Source organism: Camellia sinensis, chromosome 4, assembly GCF_055761805.1.
Source record: "Camellia sinensis isolate YWXY chromosome 4, ASM5576180v1, whole genome shotgun sequence".
Classification (NCBI taxonomy): domain Eukaryota; kingdom Viridiplantae; phylum Streptophyta; class Magnoliopsida; order Ericales; family Theaceae; genus Camellia; species Camellia sinensis.
Genome location: NC_138964.1, coordinates 100,668,065 through 100,680,027, shown reverse-complemented (window position 1 = coordinate 100,680,027; position 11,963 = coordinate 100,668,065). Strand labels below are relative to the sequence as shown.

Genomic DNA, 11,963 nt, shown 5'->3' with positions numbered 1-11,963 from the left:
TTCTGCCCCTCTTTCTAGGCATTAGTCTTGGCCGCTGGTACCGGCGTGTCCTACAACGGGAACGATGGTTGCATTACGTTGTTTTGAACCATGAAGTTGACAACTGACTGTAGGTCTGCCAACTTGTTCGCCATCCATTTCATCTCGCCGTCCCTCCTCAGGTATCTATCCTTCCATACCTGGAGGTCGTTTTCGTTGTAATACTCATCTAGGCCAGCTTTCATTGAGGCGTTACCCTCTTTGTTGACGTCCTTCTCCCCAAGATTCGAATCCTGTGCTATTTCATTGTGGTTTTCTTCCCTAATGTTGGGATCTGCATGCTCACCATTCTCACTGTGGATGTTGTCCCCAATCTTTTCTTCCTGTCCATTGTTGGCCATCTATTCTCCTTGAGTTCCCACAGATGGCGCCAAATTATGAGTGTTGATTTTCGATCACACAACCAAAAGGGGAACTCAGTTGAAGAGCACCAGCAGAATAGATTAGGCCCAGCAACTTGTAACAAGAAGAAGTGAATCTAGAGGTGGTTCGTCCACCCGGAGGCACTCCGATGGTCAAGTCAGTAATCAATATCTCTCAAAGATAGCAAATTGTGCTTAAACTCATAAGAAAGAAGTTACCTTTAACCCACGAGTGTGCCTTGCTTTTATAACCTGTAGTGACCGGACTCCTTTAGAAGCCTCACTTCAATGGACTCAGGCTCAATGCTTATTCTGGACCCTCAGTTGGATAGGGATAAACTCTCATTAAGCCTTATCCTTATCCAGACAGAGATCCTCCCCTATTCTAGGACTCTTGTCCCTTATCCATTTCTCTCAGACTTCGGTATCTTCGCAGATAACCTCGGCCCAGCTTAGATTGTCTTGGCAAGCGTTACCAGGCCACATAGCACCTCAGCTAATACTTCGGCATCACCTTAGCCACGTGTTGTCATTCACAAAATACTTCCCCACAGTAATCTAGAAATTTCCCAAAGAGATTTCATCTTTTCAACCGCAAGAATTAGACTCGAATCATTCGGTATGCCACATCTTTTGCTACTTTACACACTTTACCCCGAATGCCTATAATGATTACGTACCATGTAGCATCAACCGAGGACCTCAAAAAAGACTGTAAAAATAAGGGCCTTGCCCGTAACCTCCTTTAACCTTATCACACCGAAACCACCTAAGGCCCGAATATAACTGATCCATTCAAGGGTTCCAAAAAAAAAACCACTCGCACAAGACTTTACCTTCAATAGGGAACACTTCCCGCCAACCAATTCAAATGTAACACAAACATTATCTTATGAAGTTACTCAAGTAATCGAAAACCAATTACCACATCAAAAAAGTTTCTCGTTGAGTTAGATGTTTTAAGTTAAGGTTAGAACAAGCTGTTGAGACGATAATTCTGCACAAGTATGGACATCATCAAAGCACCATTGTAAAGAAATATATTCACAAACATATGTAAATGGCATACTAAGGCTCAAAGAAGTGATAAAAAGGGCATTCAAGAAATAAAAAACGTGAATTATTAACAAAAGATTCAGTGTACTTTAAAGATCATAATATAACAGACCTGTTAGATTTTTCCCGAACTCGGATTTCCTAGGGTTTTTATAGAATTTTATCCAATTTCCAGATTATTTTTCAAACAGTGGAATAGCTTTTATAGATTTTTAATTATTTAAGAAATACTCCAGTGCTATCTGGATTCATTAATTGTTAGGAAAATAGGTTTTTTCTCTCAAACCGCTCACTCTTTTTCAATAAAACTTTTTTTTTCTTGAAAGATAACACTTTAAGGAAGGTTTTGATATACAAATTAGGTCAAGGGGATTTTTATGCATTTTTTTATGATTTTTGAAAATGAGCTGAAAATTCCAGTCTTTCATGCATAACACTTGAATTAAGAAGAGTAATAGAAAAAGAGAGCAACCATGGGAAATTTTCCATTTCTCTTACGATGAAAACATGCTAAATGATATATGAATAACTTATATTTTTAGATTGAATGTATGCATTTGGACATAATGTAAGAAGTGAATAAAAAGTGATAGCTTTGTTTCATTTTAAGAGATAATACATGTAAGGTGGCAATCAATGTTTAACTCTTCCTATTTAAAAAACATGAACACTATATATACACTTTTAAAATTAATACTCAAATCTTCTAATATCATGTATTTGAATGAGAAAATGAAAGAGAGCGTTGTGTTGTGACTTACATGTTTGCCTAGAAGAGTTGTTGTGCAAGATTGCAAACTTTCTTTCTCGTTCTCTCAAAGCTCACACTTTCTCTCTTCTTTGCTGAAAATATAGAGTATGTGTATGTGTTTGATGTGCAAAAAGTGTTGGATGTGAAAAAAGTGTTGAGGGAGGTAGTTTATTTATAGGAAAAATGTGGTGAATTGTCTAAAGTGCCCTTTGTTAGAATGGAATGGAATGGAATATATTTCGATTTAGTTGAAAGGTAATGGAATGAAGGATGATTAGAATGGTTAATTATGGTTTAAAACATGATTTAGTTATGGTTAGTCTGATTGGAACTAGAGATACAAACATATCTTTATGTTTTTGGGCCTTTAGGACAACTTTTTCCATGATTTATGTATTATGTTCTCAAAAGTATGCATCAATATATCTATATGAATATGGCTGACCATGTGCTAGGGTTTTTGAGGGATTTTTCTTTCATTTTTTTGCACAAATTGTATATATATTGAAGATATTTTGTGTACAAAAAAAATAAAATAAAACAAGTTTAAAGGTACATATATATATATATATATAATGGTACTTGATTTGGGGTCAAAATATAAATCTAGTAAAATGTGAGAACTAAGGCTTAATTAGAATATCTATTCAAGTGTGGAGTTAATAAATTAGTGTTAGGAAAAATAATTTGGTTTGTATTATCTCGCTTTGAATTTAAAAGTGAATAACCGAACGAAAACTTTGAAAATCGAAAAATAAGGTTTAAAGTGATTAATCTAAAATTTGAGAGTTAAATAATTAATACTAGAGTGTTAGAAATGATTTCTTTCAAGGTCAATTAGGGTTTTACGGGTTTGTCTGTGATGCGTTTTTTATTTTAGGGTTAATTTCGCGAATAAACAGGGAATTGAGGCTTTTTTTTGTCATAATATGAAATTAAGGGCCTTAATGAAAATACAAAATTTAAGGGTCTCACATGATAGTTGAAAAAGTGGTTTCCTAAAACTGGGAAGACACTTTTTAACTAAAAGAGTGTGGAGACGTATTTTGTAACACTTCAAAATTTCTTCCTTCGCTTGAGTGTAAGAGTTGACGCTCGAGCGGCCTTGTGAAGCTCCCAGTACTTTTGTAGTCTGTCCGAAATTCTGAGAGTTGTGAATTCCTGCTCGAGCGCAGGAGTGTTCGCTCGAACGGTCGACTTTGTTGGTTTGTCCGCTGGAGCTCAAGATTGGACGCTCGAGCGGTCTGCCTGGTTGAGTCTGAATTTTTGGGACTAGTGGGATTGTTTTTGACCTTTTATTATTGTGTTTGGAGCCTCCTTGTTTTATTTTGGGCCATTGATTGAAGTGATAACATGATGGCAAAGTAAGATTAGACCAAAAACTTTGATTCGAATAATTTTTCTTTGAACAACCATCACTCTTTTGTCCTTTTCTTTTTCCATACTTTGAATTTGAGTGAAGCTAGAATTATTGGAAGCTTGTTTCTGAGGCTTCAATTTGGACACAAGAATGACCTAAAACAGAGTCCGGGTGAGAAAGTTATGTCCATTTGAAGTTTTGGTATTTGTGTTGAAAGCAAGTGCACTCGAGCGCAGAGAGTGGCACTCGAGCGGATAGCGCGAATTCAGCAACTTAAAAAGTGATTTTCTAGATCATTATTTCCACTTTTCTTTTCCCTCTTCATTCCCCTCATCCTAAGTCCGAAAACCCTTGATTTCTTGACCTAAATAGAAGAATTTCTCAAAGATTTAGCCAAGATCTCTTACCAAAAAGTGAAGAATACTTGAAGCTCAACATTTTCAACGGATTGGATTTTTGATTTTTGATTTTTGAAAGAAGGCTCTTGATCTAGCTTCTTTGCTTGGTCTTTGAGATAGGGTTTTCTAGTTCTTCTTCAATACTCACATTTATAGATAGATTTGTGGTGTTTTCTTTATATAAATATAAAATTTATGTTTTTAAGCATATTGTGATAAATCATGAGATTGTGGGTCTAGGGTTTGAAGTGTTAGGGTTTATTTGTTGGGTTATGAATTTGGCTGTATAATCAATAGGAGATTTAGAATAAAAGAAATGCGTTTTTATGAAAAGCTTTAATTTCTCTTAAAAATCTAGTTTGGTTCATGAAGATAGATGATGGTTTTGCTTAAATTAAAAGTAGTATCATGAAATTAAGGTATTAAATTGCACATATACAAGTTTAATTGAATTTTGAAATTGTTTAGAAATTATGTAAAGGTTGCGATTGAACCCGTATCGTTGATATTTTAAATCATGCGATAATATTAAACAAAATTTGGGGGAAGAAATTGTTAATGATATGGATGATAAGAAATTTGTGATAAGATGATGAAGTGGGGATTTAAGAATTTTATTGTGTAGTTAAAAAGTGATTTTGTACCTCAAAACTAAAAGCCCAAATTTATGTTTAACTCTAGTTATGAGGTTTTATTTTGGAAAATGAAGAATACTTCAATTAACATTAAATTTATGAACAATGATAAATGGGAGATTGTAAAATATGACGGTGTTATATGAAGGAATTGTATCAAAGAAATTAAATGTTGGAGATTTAATTTATAACCTTAGGTAATAATTGATAATCAATGCGTTGTAAAAATTGAATTTGAAGACTTGATAATAATATGGAAAAGTAAAGAAATAGTTTGAACCCAAGAATTGTGAACACTTTAAAGATGAATCTTTATGCCTTTATGGATGTGTTGTTATATTTTTCTAATAAAACAATGAATGATTTGATGGATAATGAAGAAGGTCGTGGAACATGTTTGTAGTTGTTACGTAAATGGAATTTTAATATATGGTGGATATGTATTGAACTAATGTGTTACGGAAATAATGGAAGATGTGTTGTCATTGCCCATTAATTGTAATGATGGATTGTGATGTTACCTTGGGGTCCGTTTCACGCCGTATTTTGAGCCGGCAAAGCGTGGCGCTTGAGATAGGTTCTGTAATAACCGACCCTCGCATACGATTCTGATATATTTTCAGTCCCTACTTTGTGCTTTCAAATGCTTACTGTGGAATTCTATAAGAAATTGAGATTATTTAAGTGAATCCTATGATTATGGATGCATATCTGTCTAAAAAGGAAAACATCTGTTACAATTATAATGTTTGAACCAGGAATTGAAAGCCTTAGAGGCTTAATTACCAGAAATTGATTTTACATTTGAAGTCAGCATGATTTTTAGTTCTTAACAAAATTTTCTGTGAAATTTTGATTAGGAATGATTAAACTGATTGGATTTCGTCTTATTCACTTTTCTTTTATATATGTAAATACCCATGCTCTTTAACCATTGACTTGGGACTTCATCTCATAAAAATATCTCGAGAAAGAGGCTAGGAAAGGGGAATTAGGGAAAGGAGGAAGTTCTACAAGGAAAAGATTGAAGAATTAAGAGAGAGTGTTAGGGATTGTAAAGCTCAAGGTATGGAGGTTACTTTAATTCACTTCTTTCTTGCTTATGGATGAGGAATTCCTTGAGTATTCATGCAACTTAAGGCTTATGTGTGTGTGTGTGTGTGTGTGTGTGTGTGTGTTTATGGCACCTAAAGAATTGAATAACTGTCTTTCTTTATGTTGTAGTTGTGTTAATGTGAACCATGTAAAGGAATTTCATTCCATCTCTTCTTGGCATGCTTGAGCTCAATTGTTGAACAATGGCTAAGTGTGTCCATGTCTAAGTGTGTATAGAGGAGAATATATGGAATTAGGTTATGTTTATGAGCTTTAGAGGTTAAAAATTCAAGTTATACTAAGATTGGTATGTGGTAATGTTGTGTGCATGATTTTTAAACCTTAAACCTTACTTCATCAATTAAAGGACCTATCTTGAGCCATATACAAGCTTACCAAAAGTTGGATTTTATGGGAAATTCGGATTGGAAATTGAGGCAAATCGCTGCACGTGCGGGAACCCCAGTCGCACGTGCGGGAAGTGAGGAATTTTGGCACTTCAGCTACTGTCTAAAAAGCACGTGCGGGGCATCACTGCAGCACGTGCGGGGGTATTTGCCGCATGTGTGGGGCTCACAGTCGCACGTGCGGCCCATGCTGAGAAAAATCGTTTGCTCCATTTTGCGTGCTTGACCGTCGGATATTTTTAGAATTTGTATTTTGTGCCTATTAATGTGTGTAAAATTCATTTGAAGTGAAATGATTCCGGTAATGATTCAACAAAGAGAATGAACTAATTTGCAAGTTATGAATGTGTGCAGGACACACTCCGGAAGGAACTAGCACGTCGTCACAATACTGTGAGTACTAGTACGCTTTACTACAGCTAATGTTGGCCATTAGCATTTTGTTAATTATGTAACTATGTGAATGATTCAAAGAATGAGCATAACTAATGAAAAGGATGAAACTAGTTTCATAAAACTATGGAATTCTGTAAGACGCTGAAATCAGTTTGCTCTGAAGATATCTGGGCCTATGGCCATTCTGTTTAAGTTGTTATGGTATGAAACAAAGTGCTGTACGGAACTAAGTGCTACGATGTGAGTCACCTCAAGAATCCGTGTGAGACACCTCTTGGGTTCATACATGCATGTTCAAGGGCTTAATGCCAATATACTCAAAGGCTGAATGCCAATATGTTCAAGGGCTTAATGCCAATGTTCAAGGGCTCAATGCCAACATGTTTAAGGGCTTAATGCCAATATGTTCAAGGGCTTATTGCCATTCCGTTCAAGAGCTTAAAGCCATTATGTTTCAAGATTGGGCCCAAGGCCGTTATGAAATTAATACAGTATCAGATTGAACATATCATCTCTACATTTACATACGCATTGATTTGTATTATGATTTAAGTTGAACATCGAATTGTAAAAGTATTACTATTCACTGAGCCTGGCTCACCCTGTGTTATATCTGTTTCTGTAGGTAACCAATCAAGTGGTCAGTCCTAAGCCATGACGCTTGTCCTCTTTTGTCAACCTTGGTGTGTCCAGGCCATATTTTTGTGAAGTTTTGGCGAACTTTTGGCATTGCACTCTAATTATTGGCCTAAGGTTGAAATGTGTATAACACTTTCTTCCATAATGTTTTTGTTATACGCCCAATCATAGGGCTGGGCCTTTATATGTATTTGTATATAACCGATGTTCAGGTGTATGTTTTGGATTTTATTTGCCTGTTATGATATTATGATCCTGGCATAGTAGTAATAGCTCAATGGAGTTTGTTTCTATTATTTTTTGATATTTAATGCTTCCGTTAAGGCCCCGTACGTTATGTATATCAGGTTAAATGTCCGTTTTTGATTAGATCATGCCCAAACTTTCAGGGGCGAGTTTGGGGCGTGACAAGTGGTATCAGAGCATGAGTTGCTATCTCACACATGGATCCATTGAGCTGTAGGGTGTCTGGAAAAGACTTAGGCATTATGCATGACATCCTGAAAGTATATAAAAAAAAATCGATGGCAACGTTAAGTGTACTCTGATAATGCTAACAATTTTGAACTATGTCTATTGTATATAATTGATTGTTGTGTAAACTATGGTGAGAACAAGGACAGAAGATCCGGAAGATGCTACTTCTGCACGGTTGGATAGGATGGAGCGAATGATTATGGAAATGGCAGAGACCCTACGGCAACAACAGCAACAACCACAACATCAACCGCCACCGCCACCGGTACCTCCACCGGCAGTACAAGACTTCCATGTTGAAGACCGGACCATTACCCTTACTAAGGAGTTTAGAAAGATGAAACCACCGATATTCAAAGGAGGAATAGAACCAATGAAAGCTGAAGCATGGGTGCTGGGAATAGAGAAGTTATTCGAAGTTTTCCCTTGTACCAAAGCTCAAAAGGTGCAGCTGGCTACCTTCACTCTTAAAGACGAGGCACGGAAATGGTGGATGCTTACGAGTAGGAATGGCAACGGGGCGGGGCGGGGCCGGGGATCACCCTCCCCGTCCCCGATCCCCGATTATGAAAATCTCCCTAGCCTCGGCCCCGATCCCCGACGGGGAACCTACTATCTTCCCCATCCCCGCCCCTACTGGGGATCGGGTTTTCCCGACCCCGAAAATTTCCCGCCCCAAAATCTGTTTCAACACCCCCATCATCAACAACAACAAGAAGAGAATCATCATCATCGTCAACAGAATCATCAACACCAACATCAACATATCAACAAAAATATCAACAGATTATAAACAAAAAAATAAAAAAAATGGACAGATAGATACACAAACAGATTAAAAAATGGACACAACACAAACAGATCTGAGATCTGTGTCACAGAGAGAGAGAGAGAGAGAGTGGACGAGAGAAAGAGAGAGATCTGTATCACAAACAGATCTGAGATCTGCCTCCGATGTCGACGCTTCCCCGTGTACACGATCGGACTGCTTCCTTCGACGTCGACTGCCTCCGACGCCAACTGTCCCTTCGTTATCGCCTCCGACGCCGACTGTCCCTTCGATCTACTGAAAGAGAGAGAGGGAGGATAGAATAGAGAGAGACGAAGTGGAGAGAGAGAGGGGGTCGGGGACTCGGGGAAAAAGAGAACGATAGAGTTAACAGAGAGAGAGTAGAGTCAGAAAGGAATATCACATATATTATATATATATATATATGCATATAAATTATAATTAAGGGGTTTATTATATATATACATATAAATGGTATAAAAGTAATTTCATTTCGGGGAAATTCGGGGATGGGGCCGGGGACAGGGATCGGGCCGGGCCGGGGATCAAACACTGATCACCGTCCCCGGCCCGTGACAGATCGGGGATTGATTTTCAAATACCGTCACCTCCCCGTCGGGGGTATTTTTCGGGGAAAAACTGCTTAAATCGGGGTCGGGATCGGGGATCCCCGTCGAGCCGATTTCAAATTGCCATCCCTACTTACGAGAACTATACGTCAAGGATTGACATGGGACAGATTCTTGGAGATATTCTATGATAAGTATTTTCCTCAAAGTATGCGAGATAAGAAGGTGACTGAATTTGAAACTCTCAGACAAGGGAACAAGACCGTTGCTGAATATGAAGCTCAATTTGTAGAGCTAGCCCGGTTCGCACCTCATATGGTAGACATGGATTATAAGAAGGCGCGGAAGTTTGAAGGGGGATTACGGGGTGCTATCTTGGATCGAGTCAATATGCTAAAGTTACCCACTTATGTTGATGTGTTGGAGAGGGCAGTCATAGCGGAAGGAAATATTGCCGCTCAGAACCAGATTTCCGAATGGAAAGGAAAGAGGTAGAATGCTCAATGGCCAAAGGGGTCAACTATTCCACCAAATAAGAAACAAAATTCAGGGACTTCAAATATTTCTACCCCTAGTCAGGATTCAATTCCTGTTTGTTCAAAATGTGGAAAGAAGCATCATGGAACGCGCTATCGAAAGTCTAGAGCCTGCTTTCAATGTGGAAAAACGGGTCATTTGATAAGGGATTGCCCTCAAAGGAGGCAGCAACAAAATGGCAATAGGGCTGCTACCAGTTCAGCGGGGTCTACACCAACTCCCAACACTAAGACAGTTGCTAAACCTACTAACAATAAAGGCACTGCGAGGCAAGACAGGGTGTTCGCATTGGTTCCGAGAGATGTGCAAAATGCAGCAACAGTGGTGTCAGGTACGTTTATGGTTCACTGTCATTCTGCTTATGTATTGTTTGATTCTGGCTCTACCCATTCTTTTGTGTCAAAATTATTTGCTCCCAATTTAGATAAATTTGAGGAAGTATTGTCTTATATGTTATGTGTGTCCTCACCTTTGGGAGATTCTATGATCTATGCTTCTATATATCTTTCTAGTGAACTCCAATTTGGGGATATCCGGGTATATGCCAATCTGTTACCTCTCGACATGACTTATTTTGATGTTATTCTGGGAATGGATTGGTTGAGTGAATATGGTGCAACTATAGACTGCTTGACTAAGCAAATTAGTTTTCACCCTCCGGGACAATCAAAGTCTACTTTTCAGGGATAGGGTGTGACTTCTCCACCTTATTTGATTTCTACAGCAAAGGCTTGTAAATTAATGCAAAAAGGGTGTCAAAGGTACTTGTGTAGTGTTTTGGAAGGGCAAGTGATGAATGGGAGTACCGATATAATTCCAGTTGTTCGTGAATTTTCAAATGTCTTTCCGGAAGAATTACCAGGGCAGTTAATAGACTGCGAAATTGAGTTTACAATTGAAGTGGCATCGAGAACTCAACCCATTTCTAAGACTTCGTATAGAATGTCGCCAGTTGAGATGAAGGAATTGAAGGTTTAGTTGCAGGATTTACTTGATAAAGGGTTCATCCGACCGAGTGTGTCTCTTTGGGATGCACTAGTTCTGTTTGTGAAAAAGAAGGATGGAACACTTCGACTTTGTGTTAATTACAGGGAACTCAACAAAGTGACAATTATGAATAAGTACCCGTTGCCATGGATCGATGATTTATTTGACCAGCTACAAGGGGCACAAGTCTTTTCGAAGATTGATTTACGATCCAGATATCATCAATTGAAGGTTAAAGCCGATGATGTTGAGAAGACAACTTTTCAAACCCGACACGGTCATTATGAATTTCTGGTTATGCCATTTGGAGTTACTAACGCGCCAGCAGCGTTTATAGATTTGATGAATCGCGTCTTTAAGCCCTATTTGGATGAGTTTGTGATGGTTTTTATTGATGATATCCTCATTTACTCGAAGAATGTGGAATCTCATGAGAACCATCTTCGCTTGATCCTTCAGACCCTCAGGGAAAAGAAACTGTATGTAAAGCTGAAGAAATGTGAATTTTGGCTATAGAAGGTGGCATTTCTGGGGCATATTATAACAAAGGAAGGAGTTTCTGTTGACCCACACAAAATTGAGGCGATCGTGAATTGGCCAACTCCCACGAATGTGACTGAGGTGGATAGTTTTATGGGACTAGCCAGATATTACAGAAGGTTTGTTCAAGATTTCTCCAAAATCACTATGCCGCTTACACAACTGACTTAGAAGGGAGTTGCATTTGAATGGTCAGAAGAGCGGGAATCCGCTTTCCAAGAATTGAAAACAAAGTTAACTACAACACCAGTGCTGGCCTTACCATCTGGTACTGAAGGGTTTGTAATCTACAGTGATGCTTCGCATAAAGGGCTGGGTTGTGTACTTATGCAAAATGGAAGGGTTATCGCTTATGCCTCTCGACAATTGAAACCCCATGAGAAGAATTATCCCACGCATGATCTTGAGCTAGCGGCAGTAGTCTTTGCTTTGAAAATATGGAGACACTATCTGTATGGCACTACCTGCGAAGTGTACACTGACCATAAGAGTCTCAAGTATCTTTTTACTCAAAACGAGTTGAATATGCGGCAGCGATGGTGGTTGGAACTTATTAAAGATTATGACTTGCAGATTCATTACCATCCCGGTAAAGCCAACACAGTTGCAGACGCGCATAGTCGAAAGAATATGGGAAATTTGGCAAATGTGGTTATAGGGCAAAAGGAATTAGCAACTGAATTGGGTAAAATGGAAGTAGACCTTGTACTACATGGATAGGAAGCTATAATGGTAGCAGTGATGGCTCAATCGACCTTACTTGAGGAGATCAAGTTACATCAAATGGAAGATGAAACTCTAAGGAAGATATGCGATGAATTAGAGACAAAACCAAAATTGGGGTTCAGTCTAGTGGATTCGGTGCTCAAATTCCAAAACCGAATATGTGTCCCCAATGTATTAGAACTTAAATGGAAACTGATGG

The 11,963-nt window shown here is 38.3% G+C and overlaps 1 protein-coding gene across 1 annotated transcript; it reads left to right on the top strand.

The window, feature by feature from the left end:
* The first annotated feature begins 9,298 nt into the window (after positions 1-9,298).
* Positions 9,299-10,201, top strand: LOC145823924 (uncharacterized). Its single transcript, XM_082923487.1, has 2 exons — positions 9,299-9,465; positions 9,550-10,201. Exons 1-2 carry the CDS (start codon positions 9,299-9,301, stop codon positions 10,199-10,201), a joined length of 819 nt encoding a protein of 272 aa, XP_082779613.1.
* The last annotated feature ends 1,762 nt before the right edge of the window (positions 10,202-11,963 follow it).

Coding starts and splice junctions, on each gene's coding strand:
- LOC145823924 (XM_082923487.1), top strand. CDS start 9,299: ATGGATTATAAGAAGGCGCGGAAGTTTGAAGGGGGATTACGGGGTGCT. Junction 9,466..9,549: donor TCCGAATGGAAAGGAAAGAG/GTAGAATGCTCA, acceptor TTCTACCCCTAG/TCAGGATTCAATTCCTGTTT.